Raw genomic sequence first — 18,055 nt, forward strand, 5'->3', positions numbered from 1 at the left:
TCCTTTTAACTGGAGGGGCCAGGAATTGAATTTGGGTCCTTCCATATGCCAAGCAGATGCTCTTCTACTGAACCATGACCCTACCTGTTTGGAGTAGGAAATTCCTGGAGATTTGGGGGTGGAGCTCATAGAGTCCACCCTTCGAAGGTGCCATTTTCTCCAATGGTACTGATCTCTACACAGTCTGGAGATTGGTTGTAATTCCAGGAGAACTCCAGTCCCCAACAGGAGGTTGGCAATGTCACAGGACATTTTGTTTCAAAAGTAAGGTTTGAGACTCCTAGCAAGCCTCATTCTATATGGAGATCACCACTCTGGATTTCAATGGCTCTTTCTTCCATTGGTCCCCAAGCCCCACAAATGGATGAGTATTGCTAAGTTCTCTTGCCTTAAGTCATTCCCAAAAAGCTTGGGAGGGCAAGCATCGAAATCTAACTTTCCAACTGGCTGAGCTCAAAACTACACATGAGCACTAACCCTTCTCCCCAGAATTAGTAAGCCAAGAATTGCAACGCAAAACTCAGTCTTTCCAAACTAACAGAGTTTTTTCCCCAGTGTGGGGTGTATGGGGGCAAATATCATACATACTAGAGAAATAATGTCTGTCAGGTTTCCTATCCCAAGTGTGAATTAGGCTTGCCAGCTCCAAGTTTGGGAAATTCCTAGAAATTTGGGAGGGTGGAGCCTAGAGAGGGTGGGGTTTGGGGAGAGAAGGGACCTCAGCAGGGTACAATGCTATACAGTCCAACCTCCAAAGCAGCCATTTTCTCCAGGGGAACTGATCTCTATGGTCTGGAAATCAGTTGAAATTCTGGGAGAGCTCTAGCCACCACCTGGAGGCCAAGTCACACAAAACAAGCCTCCCCAGAACTACAACTGGAACCAAAAGCGGATTTCCACTTTTGGTACCATCGGGAGGCCTACAACCCTAGTGTGAGTCCACATGTACTGATTTTAGCCTAGTGATTTTCTTAACATTGGTGCCAGTTCAGCAAACATCCATCAATGCAGAGCTAGAGGAGGACAGCCATCATTTGGTTTATTTCCTCTTTGCTGATGCTATCTCGGCTGTATTTTATTAAACAGAACTCCTTTTTTGGAACAGTGTTTTAAACAGGAGCATTCCACAACCATAACAATACATTCCTGTGTCTGGACCCTTGCATAACAACATTACTAGCCTGAAGAACAGGGTAGCTCCAATATCCAGGCACCTGGGTGGAGGACAGCATCTATCTAGAGCACGCCCTCCTAAAAATTTCTCTGGAAAGGTGATCCATCTTTGAAAAAGTAACAAAGAGGATTTGGTGGTATAAAAACAATGCTATTGTAAATTCCAGAGAACAGGAAAAAGTGGAAAGCTAGAAAGGGGGGGAGGGGGTCTACCTTCTTATGTGACCCAATTATTGGTAGTGAGCAAGTTTACTAACCTTTTTACTAGAGAATTCCTACTAAACTTCCAAGAGCCCTGGAAGTCAGTTTAAAAGCCACTGCCATAAGCTTTTTGTGGATGTGCTGTTTTTTTTAACACACACACACAAACACACACACACACACACATGGATATGCCATTCAAAAAAGCACAGGGGTAAGCGATTCATGCCGTCACTTTGACAGGACTCAAGTGGTCCTAGCTAATAAATTTTTATCCTCACCTTTCCTCCTAAGAGTTCAGGACAGCAGATGGCTTCTCTCCCTCTTTTAATCCTCACAACCCTATGAGGCCATATAAGGTTGAGAGAGTGGCCCAAGGTCACCCACTGAGCTGCTTGGTAGAGTAAGGATTGATTTATTTAAAATATTTTATACCCACCTTTCTCCCAGAGCCCAAAGAAAGTAACAGCAACAGCCCAGTCTGCACATGCATAATCTGTTTGTAAAAACGAGCTAAGAACTTTTCACTTTGCAAAGGAAACTGGGGATCAGTACCTTGCCAGAAAGCTAGGAGGATAGGAGCCCCTCTGACCTCTTCCAGGAGGCAATTCCAGAGGCTCAGGCCAGACAGTGGAAGTTCAGGCTGAGACGGATACTGAACTTGTCTTAAACAGGAGGATACTACAGCCAGTAGGCTTTCCTAGAAGAGTGAAGCTGCTGCACGGGAACATGCAGGGAAGGAAGAGGTCCTTCAAGTTTATTTGCCCCAGGTCATGAAGGGCTTTAACGGTGAGCACTAACATCTTGAACTGGACTTGGAAACTAATCTGCAGCCAGTGAAGGAACCTCAAAAAACAGTAAGATGATCCGGTCAGCCAGCCCCAGATGAAAAAGGGACTGCTGCAATTTGCACTGAATGCAGTTTCTGGATTGACTTCAAGGGCAGCCCCGTGTAGAGCACATGGCAGTCATCTAGCCTAAACTTCACATCTTTCAGATCTTAGTTCAACTCACTAACCACTACCCCACACTGGCTCTACTGAACTACACTGAGTTTTCTAGCAATACCAAACTTGGTATGAGGCAAAGTTAATTAGCAGATTCAAAGAGTAGTAAGGTTTTAAGATTGCTAACAACTGTCTATGGATTTTTTAAATGAAGTATACATATGTAACAACTTTGGGGGAAAGAGGTGGATGTGTGGGGGAGGGAAAATTTACTAGATGTAGCATCAGCATTGACCTGGAGAAATGAGCAGCGTTAGATGTAATCTGTATGCATCAACTCGACCCCTGGAAAAGATCAGTGGAAATGGAGCAATTCTGACAGCTAGTGCCATGTCCTTGGGCTATGTCTGCATTTGGGGAGGGCGTGGCTGACACAGTCATGGGAAGTGTTGCTGCCTAACTCATCTGCAGCAGAACAGATTTACTTGCCTCCACTTCAGACTGTCCAAAAGAAACTGGGTGGCTCATCACAAATGAAGTCAGCCAGAGGTAAACACTTCTAAGTCCAGCAAGTTTCGAGGAGAGTGTTGCGGGGCCGCAGCTCAGTGGTAGAGCTTTTTATGTGTAAAATTCCAATTTCAGTTCAAGGAATTTCCAATTAAAAGAATCAGGGAGAAAGCGGTATGAAAGATCTCCTCCTGAGACCTTGGAAAGCACTTGCCAGTCAAAGTAGACTTGACAACAACAACATTTGATTTATATGCCACCCTTCAGAACAACTTAATACCTACTCAGAGTGGTTTACAAAGTATGTTATTATTATCCCCACAACAACAATTACCCTGTGAGGTGGGTGGAGCTGAGAGAGCTTCAAGAAGCTGTGACTGAGCCAAGGTCACCCAGCTGGCTTCAAGAAGAGGATTGAAGAATCAAACCCGGTTCTCCTGATTAGAGTTCTGCTGCTCTTAACCCACTATACCTAACTGGCTCCCAGATGGCCTATAGAGTCAAACATTGTTTTCAGTGACAGACTAGCTGTTTGGCAGGGAAACTGTGGAGGGCCGCTGGCAGCAGAAGCAAGCAGAGCCAAATCTCAGTATCTCTGCCAGTCAGGGCTGTTCATGACCAGTTCAGTCCCAGCCAAGTGGCCCCGTGCAGTGCTAGCTTGGGCCATTCAACTTGGCTTGCTCCTGGGCTGTTTTCACTTCCCAATCCACCCCTGCCCTGACTGCTTTATTGTAACTTTTAAAATCTTAAATTTGGGGGTTATCTGTTGTATGTGGGAGAACTTAATTTTTGTCTGGATTGCGGCCACAAAGTTCATTAAAGTTTGTAAACCTCGGTTAGGGATGTATACAAGAGACAGCTGCTCTGTGGTCCAGTTCACACATGCACTGGATTACTGCACTTAAATGGGGGGGGGGAATCTCTTGTTGTGGTTTAATAGCAAACCAGTCAAGGAAGGGAACGGTCCAAGAAGAAAGAACACAAAGAAGGCCGAAGCCCAAGGAGACCGTTATGAAATCGTTTACTGTTCTTGTTTCAGGCAACACACACCATTCAACGAAATTATAATCAATTTGTAGTCAAGGGGCCTGGTCACGCAGGGGGATCGCTCCCGACGGGAGAATGGCAACGGGTATGCCCGGCTAGATTTCCCGTTTCGCTATATATATATACGCTTCTTCAAAGCCTCCAATCTGTTGTGCCAATAGCTACCGCCTTGAGCAGGAGTCGTCCAGTATCATTTTCTCCAGTTAATTCCGGGCAGCAAGCCTCCACAGTCATTCGATCTCCTGATCAGTCTAATTTCGTTGAATGGTGTGTGTTGCCTGAAACAAGAACAGTAAACGATTTCATAACGGTCTCCTTGGGCTTCGGCCTTCTTTGTGTGGTTTAATAGCAGGCTGTGAACCATATGAATGGACTTCAAGGGCAAGCATTACCTTTGAGGTAATGAAAGCAGATAAACCTGAATAATTATATCAACAATTACTAGCATTACCATTTGCCCACCTGTGGTGGGCAATCCTGCACAAGAAACTGAGAAGTGGGAGAAAAATTGGTCAGAAAACAGGTACCATGATGGTGCTCTAGGAATTTCCCCAAGTCTCTATGGATACCATAGGATATTAGGGGGAACTCCTAGAGCATCACCTGGAAGTGACATCACATCCTTTCCAAACTCCACCGTCCCCAGGTACTACTCACAAAATCCCTTCACATTTGCCGAGACAAGTGTTGGCAATCATGATGGCCCTTTCTTATGCATGCCTTGATGTAGCAGTCGAGTGATAAATATGCCCCTTTGCAAGGAGGAAAGAGTTTACAATTTTAGAGATGATCTCTTTTGGGCTAGTGGAGCACGGCCGGAGTCTAAGCTATAATTCAGGAACTCCAGTTCCTCCATTCTAGGAACTCAAGTAAAACTTAAGCATTATATCTTCTCTGTTGAAGAGGAAAGATGGGGTGATGGCTTAGAAAACTGAGGAGGCACATATCTTCTTGGGTGTAAGCACTGATCCTGACCAACAGTCTTTGACTGTCAAACCAATGGGAAAAGAAAGGATGGATTCAGAGACCTTATAATTACCCTATGGGTTTTCTTTTCAGTATTCTTTGCATTTTTTATAAATTTATCTCTGTGTATGTAATCTGTACATCTCTTGAATTTTAATTTGTCTCTGAGGTAGAATCATAGAATCATCCGTTTGGAAGGGACCTCTAGGGTCATCTAGTCCAACTTCCTGCACAATGCAGGAAATTCACAAATACTCCCCCCCCCCGACTGCCCCAGTGACCCCTGCTCCATGCCGAGAAGATGGCGAAACACCTCCAGGATCCCTAGCCAAACCAGCCTGTGGAAAACCGCCCCCTGACTCCAAGGTAGCAATCGGCACCACCCAGGTCATGTAAGAAGGGTCATGAAAACCAAGCACTGATGTAACCCATTCTGCCCCCCTCCCCATGAACTGCCCAAGTTCACATAATCAGCATTGCTGTCAGATGGCCATCTAGACTCTGCTTAAAAACCTCCAAAGAAGGAGAGCCCACCACCTCCCAAGGAAGCCCACTGAGCAACCGCTCTAACTGTCAGGAAGTTCTTCCTAATGTTTAGCCAAAAACTCTTTTGATTTAATTTCAACACGTTGGTTCTGGTCTGACCTTCTGGGGCAGTGGAAAACAACTCTGCGCCAACCTCTATATGACAGCCCTTCAAGTACTTGAAGATGGTTATCATATCACCTCTCAGTCATCTCCTCTCCAGGCTAAACATTCCAAACTCCTTCAACCTTTTCTCATAGGATTTGACTTACCTGCATTTGGTTTGCCTGCAGGTAGCCCAATCCCAGTAGACTTGGTCTACCTGGATTGGGCTACCTGCATTTAAAGAATTTCCCTCACCCAAATCCATTCTGTTCATTCGCCTTTCTTGTCATCTTCCTCTCCCACTCTTTGCACAGGGATGCTGCAGCCTCGGCTCAAGCTATATTAGCAGGCATGCTATGCTAAGAAACAATCAGGCAAGCACACCTGTGAATATTGGAAAGCTTCCTAAATCCTAAATGAGCACAGGACACAGAGCCAGAGATAGGAAGCTGGAACTCTCGGGTTCTATTTCCAGCCCTTCACAGCTGACACCGTATGCCATTTTGGACAAAATGGTTAACCTTGCTGTGCTTTAGTTTTCCCATCTGTAAAATCAATATTTTTTCAGGTTTCAGGCCGATTTGTCACTTAGCCTAGGTTTGTTTCAGTCACGCCAAACCACAAGCTCATACCATGCAGTTCATCACCCAATTTATGTCATCTCAGCAAACAGCACATTAGTCATTAAATACAACTTAAGCTTCCAACACTGCAGTCACATATGCAAAATAAAAGGTGCTTAGCAATGAATAAGAAAAAAAGAAAAACGTAGCCATCGTTTTCTCTCTCTCCAAGATGGTACGTATCATACACATTTGACACTAGCCAGACAGAAATGTTTCCATTTAAAAATAACATTAGACTGTTCATTTTCCAAAATTAGGCCGGTTGCCATTTTTATTCAGTAAAAGGAACGATGCTTGCTTTCAAATATAGGAATATCCCAGTGAGCTATCCTGCATTGGGCAGGGGGTTGGACTAGAAGGTCTGTATGGCCCCTTCCAACTTTGAGATTCTGTGGTGTCAGTCTATGGTAGCAAAACCAAACAGAAGTCCGAACAGAAGTCTCAGTTCCTCTGGAGAAAATGGCTGTTTAAAAGGATGGACTAAATGGTATTATACCCTGCCGAGGCCCTGTCCCTCCCTAAACCCTGCCGTCGCCAGGATCCACACCCAGATCTCCAAGAATTCCCCAACCTGGAGTTGGCACCCTTTAGGCACCTTACAAACTAACATTTATTCCTCTTTGAGCTTTCATGAGACAGAGTTCACTTCTTCAGATACAACAGGAGAAATAAACACCTTCACTTTAGTTTTACAGAAAATTACAGAAAAGGAGACGGAATGGGAAGAGTTGAGTCGAGAGAGGGCTAGTATGAGAAGTCAGGTGAGATCCTTGGCGTGCGGAAGTTTGCGTTTCTGAAAGGCTCTTGTGTTTCACCAGATGCCCCCACCCCCAGGCCCAATCTTTATTTATTGACCTTTTTTCACATGGATTATCTGCCTCAGGTTCAATGCTGTTGGGAGTTGGGGTTTTTTTCCTGCTTGCTCATAGCATCATGATGCACTTATGCACCTCCCAGGTTTTCCCTGGCTTTTCTCAGATTTTTCTCAAACTTTTCTTTTCGTGAAATTTCAGGAAAACTTGCAGCAAAGCTTGAATGTCTGCTGTGGAAGAGGTGAACATTTGGATTTTCCTGGTCCCGCCCTTACGGCAGCCCCCTTTTCTGCCCTGTCACCAGAGGAGCCATCTCCTTCACATGCCACCTAGGAGCTTTTATTCTTTTGCTTTCACTTGATATCGCTATAATGTTACAACAAACCTATACAGGGCTTTTTTTCTGGGAAAAGAGGGGGTGGAACCCAGTGCGTTGCCGTCGGAGAAAATGGTCACATGGCTGGTGCCCCCCCGATCTCCAGACAGAGGGGGATTTAGATTGCCTTCCGTGCCGCTCGGCAGAGCAGAGGGCAATCTCAACTCCCCTCTGTCTGGAGATCAGGGGGCAGGGCCACCAGCCATGTGACCATTTTCAAGAGGTTCCGGAACTCTGTTCCACCGCGTTCCAGCAGAAAAAAAGCCCTGAACCTATGTTTCAGGCTTTCTGAATTCCAAGCTTTCATCTTTTCATTGTCTAAATATAAGGGGAAAGCATATCTCTACAATAAAAAGGGCTAGAGGTTTACTTTTCATGGAAAGCTGGGAATCCAGAGAACTTGATCCACAGATGATTATAGTGATGCAACAGCATTCAATTGTCGGGGGCCTGGGTCGGGGAAACCTGCCACATGGAAGCCCCATTGCCACTATGCCATATTGGCATCCGCAGTGGGGGAAACCATACACAATAGTCCCCATGTGGAAAACACCATTCATTCCCACTTTTAAAAAACATGCTAATAATGCTGCTACACATGAAATGAAGTTGTACCACTCAGACATTGCCATTGAGTGGCCTATGAGCGAGTCGGAGCTTCTTTGCCCTTTGACTGTCATTGTTGGGTAATGGTTAAGTGGCATCCTGCCACAGTGCACTTAAAGCTCTTCATGGCCTTGGCCCAGCATACCTATGAGATTGCTTCACTCCTTTATGTTCCTCCACGGCAGCTTCGCTCATCTGAACAGGGTCTCTTGCAGGTGCCAGCCTGCACATGAGCAAAATCAACAGCAGCTCACACACAGGCTTTCTCTGTGGTGGCCCCTACTCTATGAAATGGTCTGCCTGAGAAGGTCAAGAGAGCCCCCACTCTCCTGACTTTCTGAAAATGATGCAAACCCGAATTATTCAAAAAGGCTTTTTACTCAGATAGGAGGGAAGTATTGTAGGGGGGGTCTCAAATGCTTTGCTAATGAGTTAGGGACCATAGACTTCACCACTATGTTGCCTTGCATGTTATCTGTTGTTCAAATATATATTCCTATACTATCTGTGCTTCATGTGTTATCTAATGTCAGTCTTAGAATTGATTATGTTCTGTTTCAGCAATTCTCCAACTCTGAATTGGATCCTTGCTAAAGCTGCGTCTTTGTAAAATCCTATGACATTGTTGTGGAAATGTCCTTGACACTGTATGGAAATGTCCTCAATAATGATTGTACTAATCTCATGCTATGTAACCGTCCTTGAGTCTCAGTGAGAAAGGCGGACAATAAATAAATAAATAAATAAATAAATAAATAAATAAATAAATAAATAAATAAATAAATAAATAAATAAATAAATAAATAAAGAAAGAAAGAAAGAAAGAAAGAAAGAAAGAAAGAAAGAAAGAAAGAAAGAAAGAAAGAAAGAAAGAAAGAAAGAAAGAAAGAAAGAAAGAAAGAAAGAAAGAAAGAAAAAGAAAAACCCCAGGTGTTGAAGGCAGCTGCACAGGCACAGTGTGATGACAACATCTGAACAGGCTGTTCTGTCCCACTGTTCCACCAGTGGCAGCACAAGCAAAGGCGCCATCCCTTTCTCAACAGCCAATTAGTGTAGGCTGCTCCCCCAACTTTCTCCATGCACTTAACATGCTCTTTATCCACATTTCCCCCCAGATCTTGGAGTGTTGAATTACTTGCTCCTGTTTCCAAAGCTTCAGAATTTTCCAGACTTTAATTGTATGTTTCTGAATAATACAGAGAAAACTGCAGTGTTTCAACTCATGCCTGTCTTTTTTCTACCTTTGGTTGACCAGACTACACGTTACGGCACCCACGTATCCAACCCATGGATGCTCACACCGTTTTAGAGGAGAATTTAGCTGTTTTAAAATTGCCATGAGTGACCTGATCAGGCCCACAGCACAACAGCACCATGCAATCTTGTTTCCCCCTATGCTTTTTCATGTGCCCCCACAACTATTTCAGCATTCAAAAAGGGACAAGATTGCATGGTGTCACCACGCTGCGGCCCTTGTGGCAATTTTAAAACTCCTCTCAAATGGCATCAGCAGCCATGGGTTAGACCCATGGCTACTGTAATGTTCAGTTTGGCTGTATATAACCAGTGTACACATGCACATTTCTACATCCCTGTAAAGAAAAGAACAAGAAACTTCAATGCTATGTACAGTGGTGTTACAACTCTATTTTGCATTATGGTTTCCCGGCATGCCAGTGGTGCCAGTGCATTTCAGTAACCCACCACACAAAAAGGAATGTGATACATTCACAGAATACTCACCTGCAGATGATTATTTTACAACACTTTATCAGTGCTTGGGCATGCCCTACTAATGAGAGCAGTTGTATCATAGTGGTTAAGTGGCTGGGCTGAAAATCAGCAGCCTGCTGGTTCAAATCCCACTACTGCCTTGAGCAGGTGGCCTTGAGTAAGCCTCTCAGCCCCAGCTCCCCAGTTGCATTTTGTGGACAATAACACAGAACCTGTTCACTGCTCTTAATGGGCTCTAATCAGTCTAGAAGAGCGATATATAAGCACAGTTATTATTATTATTAATGTACATACAAATGTCTTAAAGGCACTACAAACCACAGCAAACTTCACATTTCTGGAATTCATTTAAGAAAATATTCTCATTAAACTGGCATAACACAACGCTGCAGAACGATAAAGCAGCAGAAGTGAAGAAATCTGCCTACGTCTAATCAACATAACATATCACTGTGCAGATATCCACAAACCATCTGTTTCAGATTGCAGGTAGCGATTTTTTTCTATCACCACTAAATATGCGACTAACGGAAAGAGTAATAGATAGCAATTAATTAGCAACAAGTGCTGCATTCCCCACAGCAAGGATCCTCTATTTGCATTGATTACATTGGCAATGGAGCATCTACACAGGAGTTTACTGCCTACTTTGCTCCATTGGCCACCATTTCCCCTACATTTTTCCCCACTGTGTCACCAGATGAACATATGAAGCTTCCTTCTACAGCGTCAGACAATTGGTCTATCAAGGCCATTGTTGTCTAATCTGACTGGCAACAGATCTCCAGGGTAGAGTTTAGGGGTGCCATTCCCCCACCTGAGGCAGGGGATCACCTGCTCCCACCCTTCCCAATCACTTGGCCAGTGGGGGGAGTGTGGTCCTCGGGGCACCCCCCCCAGGTGGTGCAGCACACCCCCAGATGGCATGACATTCTCCCGTGCCCACAGCAGCCCGATTCAGGCCAAAACTTGCCCTGCAGTGAGCCGATTCAACTCACAGGAGCTTTCCCAGCCATTCTTTGACCCTGTGCAATGACATCACTTCCCGGAAGTGATGTAATTGCACAAGCTGGGAGTGAAAGAAGGACCCAGGAGCACAGAAAAGTAGGTGCTGGGCTTCCAGTCTCCCACCAAGGGAGTCAAGGGACATGGCAACTCTTGTAAGGTTGCCAACCACCCAGTGGGACCTGGTGATCTGGAATTACTACTGATCTCCAGACTACAGAGATCAGTTCCCTGGAGTAACAGCAGAAACTTTGGAATCAGTACTCTAATGCCTGTGTACACTTACATTCTTTCATTTGGATGCTCCAAAGGCAAAGGCAGGCAGCGATTCACTGCAAAACGGGAACTGACCCAAATAAATAGGAGATTATGAGATTGTACACAAGGAAGACAAAGAGATCAGCAATTGAGAACTCAGATGCCGGGGTGAGCTGAGTGATCAAGATGACCCCAGAAAGGGCGCTGCCCCATCAGCTGATGATGGGTGAATTGCTTCCAGCTGAAAGACAGAAGCCGTTCAGCCCGCCAGTTGGGCAATAACAAGGCTGTGCCATCTGTGCCATCTGCCTCTGTTTGCTGGTGGTACCCTAGCTGCAATTTGCTCATCTTCCAGCCAACCTGGCAGCCAGGGACTAGAAAGCACAGAGAGACCCCTCGGGGTCAGAAGCTTGAGGAGGGGGCAATCAACTCTTTCCCCCATCACATATCCTCTGCTTCCCAGGAGCTCTCCCAAATGGACATGTATAGTTGCAGGGCTTAATTTGCATTGGTAAAACAGGGTGGGGAAGAAGGTCAACCTTCCTCCCTAGCACCACATCTACAGTCAGAATCCCATCCCCAAGGCTGCTTTTTACCTTCAAAAATGAGCCTATAATGTATCTCACATCACATCTCGTTCGGGCCCAAGCCTGCAGCATTTTCCATGACCCATGAAAGTGTTTCACATCATCGTTCCGGCACAGTAACCCTTTTTTGAGTCTGTGGGGCTCGAAACAGAGAACCTGACCCATGTATTTTCCATTAGGTGCCCTTTCCTGACGCTTCAGGCATCCGACACAGGTGGCAAAGGCGCAAACGAGCATCAATTTCGATGCCGTCATGCTGATAACACATTCCTAATTAGCCTTAATGTATGTGAGAAAGAACTGGGCAAGCAGCCTATCTCTTCATGGATCCAAAAGAACGGCAGCAAGCAGAGGAGAGGAAAGCAGATACCAATAATGCTCAGACAGGGTCTGTGCAGCCCAGGCAAGTGTTAAAAGAAATAAAGGATTTCAAACTGATACGTATTCTCTTTGAATCGGGTGCCAATTTGAAACGAGCAGCCATCAAAAGGCCTATTCTTCACTGTTGACTTTCTACCCATTCCAAAAGCCACACCCTGCTGGCTTCAGGCTTTACGGTAAGCTGAAGGAAAATGAAACTATATGCATTTCACCATCGCAATCTGAAATACTAGCTTGAAGTGGCAGCAAGATAAGAACGGAGAAAGATTTTGCCCTCTAAATTCATGCTGCTGGGTGTGAAAGAAAGTGTTTTAGGAGCCGCTGGTGACCTCGTGAATTGCCCCAACTGGCAGTGCGGTGAGAACTCAGAACCAAGACATACCAAAATTGGATGTTCGGTGAAGGAACGTGGAGGTCTTAGCAAGGATGTCTTCGAGTTTCTTTTAAAGCATCTGGAGCTACCTGAGCCCATCTTGCACCCTCCTTCAGCCCTCTTCCCAGCATGCACTTTAAGATTACACAGAAAGCGGCATGAGGAACGGGATTCCAAAAGAGATCAGCAGCTGACCCACAAACAGCTTAGGCCAAAGAGAGGCTAAAGAGCGTGAGACGTTTCACTGTGTGAAAAGGTACTGAGGGGTCTTGATAGAGGTTTCTAAAATTATGCCTCTGGTGGATAAAAAGGAGAGCATTTTCTCTCTCTCCCATCACACCTGGCCTTGGGGACACCCGAGGAAGTTGACAGGCAGGATGGACAACAGGAAGTACTTCTTTTACCAATAAGCAATTAAATTGTGGGATTTTTGCCACTGCACACAGCAATAGCCACAAGAGCGGTGCCTTCAGAAGAGGGTTAGAAAGATTCATGGGGAAGAGACCCACCAATGGCTACTAGCAGTGATGACAAAAGGAAAGCTCCATATTCAGAGGCAGCAACCCTCTGGTTGCCAGGGCTGGGCCCTTCAGGGCAACTGGTTGGCCACAGGGTGAAACAGGATTCTGAACTAAATGGACCACTGGTCAGACTCAGAACCAGGTCTTCTTGTGTTCCAGCAAGTATACACGGAGGGCCCCGTTCAAAGACACAGTCCTAAGAGACCACTGAGCGGAGACTGTGTCTTTGAACGGGGTCCTCTGTGTATACTTGCTGTGTTAAGAGACCACTTTTCTTTTGTTGTTTGACTTATGTTCCAACCTAGGCAGAATGCAACCATGAATGGCTGGTAGCAGAGGTTGGATACCAGGGTCCCAATTAACCGGGAGCTGCCAGAACTGATAGCTCCATTCCCAGCTGCCTTTGGGCCTGGCTACGCTAGTTGAGTGTTGCCTTGCCCCAGGGCTTTTTTTCTGGGAAAAGAGGTGGTGGAACTCAGTGGGTTGCCCTCAGAGAAAATGGTCACATGGCTGGTGGCCCCGCCCCCTGATCTCCAGGCAGAGGGGAGTTCAGATTGCCCTCTGTGCCGCTTCAGCGGCGCGAAGGGCAATCTAAACTCCCCTCTGTCTGGAGATCAGGGGGCGGGGCCACCAGCCATGTGACCATTTTCAAGAGGTTCCGGAACTCCGTTCCCCCACGTTCCCCCTGAAAAAAATCCCTGCCTTGCCCCAATTGCCCCAATTTTGCTGTCATAAGAGGTGTTGGGGGCACTCTCTTACTTCATGCCCCACCCCATGCCTGATCATTAACTACATCCTTACCACCCACCCTGACAGCTAAGGGGCCCTCCTAGGCTTTGATGTGCAGTATCTTCCCGCACACCAAAAAAAAAAAAAAAGGAGCTTAGCTTAGATTCACATCCTGTAAGTAGTCTTTGAGCTCTTTGGTGAGGCAGAAAAATAATCAAGCTTGCCCGGGCACTTTTACAAATGTGTGAGAACAGCTGGATAGAGAAGCAGCTGCGTTACAGAGCAATCCTAAACAGTGTTACACCTTTCTAAGCCCACTGAAGTAAATGGGCTTAGCAGGGTGTAACTCTCTTTGGGACTGCACTGGTAGCCTACCACAATGAAAGCAAAACTGGAGTCTTGTAGTATCTTAAAAATTCTAGCCTAAATTTTCATGGACTACAGTCTACCTCCTCAGGTGCATTTTATGCCTGATTTTTTTTTAAAAAAAAAGCTTGAATAAAAGTGTGCCCATCTGGTAGGTGCCACATGACTCCACTTTGTTTATGCAACAAATAGACAAGCACTCTTCAGCCATCATTAGCACACTTGCATGAAAAAATACTGCAGTGATAATTGCACAGAGCATTAGAATACACCTTTATTATTCATGGTTATTCATCAGTATCATCAATTATCTCTATGGTATCCAGCACTGCTATGCACCACAAGAATTTCCACACACACACACACAAGCCCTGGCAGCAGGCCCATAGTCTGTGCCCGATAAATTTGTATGCAAAATGAACTAAATATGTGCACACAGGAGCCATGGCCAGCCTAGTTATCAGAATGAACTGTGCTAGCAGGGAAACCTGTTAAAACCCATGCAAATCCCAGCATTAATGGATAAGAATAGAGCTTCCAGGCGCCATAAGTTAAGTTTCTGGGATATGTTGAGCACATGAAGCTGCCTTATACTGAGTTAGAACCTTGGTCTATCCAGATCAGTATTGTCTACTCTGACTAGCAGCACCTCTTCAGGGTGTCTAGTGGAGGTCTTCCCATCACCTATTGATTGATCTTTCTAACTGAAGATGCCAGGGATCGAGTCCATGAACTTTCAGTATGCAAAACCAATGTTCTGCCATTGAGCCATGGCCCCATCGATACTGAATGCACAACATCAAAAGGCTTTTCAGGAACTACTCACATGGTCAAAATGCTACGTATTCCACATGAATATGCACAGCGCAATCCTAAGAAGAGTGACTCCACTCTAAGCCCATTGATTTCTAAGAGTTACTCCACTCTAAGCCCATAGACTGGAGTAACTCTTCTTAGGAGTGCACCATTAGTCTGTGAAGAACTGAAATGTCCTCTGGAAGAAAATGACAGATTACTACAGGCAGCAATGTAATTCTGACTTATGAATACTTTGGAGATGCCTGGGAGAAAGAGGGAAGAGGTCAGGTGTTGTAGAGTTAGTAAACTGGTAAGGCCTAGCTAGCCTGTCATCTACTAATTCAGTGTCCAACCAGGGGCTCACGATTGAATGTTCCTCCATATGTGTATAAAATCCCTGTACGTAGAAAGAAAGAGTTCTGGCCTAACCTTCTCCCTGATATCTTAGATTTCTGTGTTCAGGGACTTAAAAAAATAGAAGAGGATCCCATCACATGAGCCCCCAGGCAAACTCAGAAGTGTCACAGCCCACAATGATTTGTCACAAAATCTTCAAACAGCTATATAAAATTAGCATGTGCATCTGTTTCAATCCCCACACCACCACGCCGCTGCAATTCCCATCTGATTTTGAGCCTATTACATTGGTTGTTGCTACCATAGAGCCTCTTTCCAATTAAAAACAAAAGGATAGCCCTAAAAATCATCCTTAAATCTGTGGACTCTCAGGGAACCCTACCAGAGATAGAAGAAAGATGGTTAATCTCTGGAACTGCACGAGGGAAGAAGATTCTGAAGAGGCAAATTTTGTAGGCCTGAAATGGAGGCTGAATAGCAACAGCCTCAGTTACTCTCCACAGGGGGATTTAGGCCAGCAGCAGAATGAGTCAAGTAGAGAGAATAATCGAGGCCCATTACCCTAAAGAGTAAGATCTCTGAAAAAGTGGATTAGCATCTCGAGGAAGATTTCTTGCTGGAGGCACTCAGAACTATACTGCAGGAAAAACTATGCAAACGCACTCCTCGGAAAAAGGAACGCCATTCTTCAGCCCTGCAAAATACTTCTCGAGAAGCAAGGCTGTTCCTGGAGCTTTTTGCAAAATGGTCCTTTTCCTTCCTTGAAAGGGCAGCATTAAACAGACTTGCAAAAAAGAAAACAAAATCCTTCCTCTCAAGAGTTTCACAAGATCTTTTTAGCACACGGAGGGAAGTGTGATACACATTCGGAAGAGCAGTTGACAAACAAGTATCCAATATGACCAGCAATTCCATCTCATTGCTCTTATTCACTCCAGTGATTTACAGTGAATTCTGAACAGAACAGTCCAACGAATACATGAAAAAGTCTATAGAGTTTGTGCCGCAATTACTCGTTGCAGGGCTTTTTTTCAGGGGGAAAGCGGGGGAACGGAGTTCCAGCACCTCTTGAAAATACTCGGCAATAGTGCTTGAAAGTAATATGATTTCAAAGAATCCCGTGTGTTTTTTCCTCATTTCCCTCTTGAGAGTTCCGCCACCTCTTTTCCTAGAAACCCCTCCCCCTGCTCTTTTGTACGTGAGAAGTACGCCGATGTAGTGATGAACATGTATGCATGCATTGTTGATTGCACCTTTGGATCTCCTTCATCTAGACTTAAGAACGGTGGCGGATTTCCAAGGATATCATTTCTCACCCAGTCAGCACAGTTGTGGGTTAGATCCAGATGAAATTGCCCAGTCTCACTCATTCCCTCATCCTGTTACAGACACTTCCATTGTTACTCCACGGGGTCCCCTATCCTCCAAGAGCAGCATTTTGTTGACATCAATGAGCTACAGTGGGGTGAGGAGAGGGGCAGGAAAGTTCAATTCTGCTGATGGGATGGAATATTTCGTTTGGGTCCCATTAGAGGGTTTCCTGCCCCCCCCCCCAGATAGTTTGTCTTGCTTGCAAGCAAGAGTGAAGTTTTTAACATAAACCAGTGGCTACTGTATGCACCCCTACCAGGAAGCAGAACCTCTGGACATCTCCTACACAATTACTATTACACAACCACCTTTAGGACCAAGCTAAGGGCCTCTAGAAAAGCCACGGGCACTTTGTGACAGGCCACAGGATTTCTTCTGCTGACTGTCAGGGGACCCTGAAGCACCACTGAACTTTCAAGCACCTCTAGCTTACTGGAGCAAGATTTGAGTCCAGTGGCACCTTAGAGACCCACTAGATTTCTAGGGCATGAGCTTTCAGGAGGAGTCTGAGGAAAGGAGCTTCGACTCATGAAGGCTCATGCCCTGGAACTCTAGTGGGTCTCTAAGGTGCCACCGAAGAAGGGTGCTCTGACTCTCAAAAGCTTACACTCTGAATATCTTGTTGGTCTCAAAAGTGCCACTGGACTCGGCTCCTGCCGTTCTACTGCAGACCAACAGGGCTACCCACCTGAAACTAGTTTACTGGCACGTCTCACGTAAAGTCTTCAAGTTTGCCCTCATTACAATTCTAAGTATGTTTTCAAACTGGGGGAGGAGGGGGGGGCGCTACAAAATACAACCCTCACAAGTAACTGCAACGTGAAGTTTGAAGCTGGCAAGTTTCCAGCCCTGGCCAAAGCCACGAGCGCAACTGTGGGATCCTTTCCCCACCGCACGAAGCAGCTCCCACAACAAACACACGAGGCTCCTAGGGAGGGGCCGGGGCTCCCCCCTTTCTCCTCCAAGCAATCCGCCGCCACGTGCAGAGGCGCAGCTCCCCGGAGGAGTCTGACAGGCTGGCTTGCGCCGGGAGAAAGGGAAACCTTCCCAGGCTGGCTGGCGCACCTGAGCCCGGCTCCTCGCCGCTTGCACGCACTTACCTTGCACGGGAGGATTCGGAAAGCCCGGGTCAGTGTCTCCCATGTCCCAAACCAGAGTTTGCACGCGTGGAGGGGAGGGAAGGTTGCAGCTCTCCGCAGGCGCCAGGCAAAGTTCCCCAGCAGAGTCGGTTACTGGGAAAGTTTGACCTCCTGACTTCCTACTGCAGCAATGTAACCGTACACCTTACTTTCTTCGGGGAATAATTAGCAACCTGCTTCCTGAGTTACCTGGGCTCGCCTGACCTGTTTCTCTCGCCGGTGACATCACCCGCTTTGATCTCCCGCGCCGAAGGAGCAGGCGCTTCGGACAACGCGGCGCTCGCCCGCCCTCCGACCCTCCCCGTGCCCATTGCGCTCTTTTTTATAATCTTCTCTGCGGTTACTTTCGCTTTTAGGCAGATTGCGCAAAGTGTTGTTGTTAGGAGCAGGCGGCTTTGCAAAGTCCTGGGCTCGGCCGTCCCAGTACGGGTTTCGAAGGTTTTGGCAAGAGGGGAAAGAACCAGGGTTGCCAACTCTAGGTTGGACAATTCCTAGAGTTTGGGGGGGGGCGTGTCTGGGGAGGATGAGGTTTGGGAAGGGGAGCC

At 46.0% G+C, this 18,055-nt stretch overlaps 1 protein-coding gene across 1 annotated transcript in view; it reads right to left on the reverse strand.

Annotated features, from left to right (window-relative positions):
- The window catches only part of NAALADL2 (N-acetylated alpha-linked acidic dipeptidase like 2), a 756,283-nt gene extending 738,530 nt beyond the window's left edge, over nucleotides 1-17,753 (reverse strand). Inside the window, exon 1 of the mRNA XM_054984198.1 lies at nucleotides 17,700-17,753. Within this exon, the coding sequence (XP_054840173.1) occupies nucleotides 17,700-17,736 (37 nt within the window). The 5' untranslated portion in view covers nucleotides 17,737-17,753. The remainder of the gene's footprint in view (nucleotides 1-17,699) is intronic.
- Nucleotides 17,754-18,055: the final 302 nt, after the last annotated feature.

The sequence above is a fragment of the Eublepharis macularius genome, chromosome 6 (assembly GCF_028583425.1).
Source record: "Eublepharis macularius isolate TG4126 chromosome 6, MPM_Emac_v1.0, whole genome shotgun sequence".
NCBI classification, from domain to species: domain Eukaryota; kingdom Metazoa; phylum Chordata; class Lepidosauria; order Squamata; family Eublepharidae; genus Eublepharis; species Eublepharis macularius.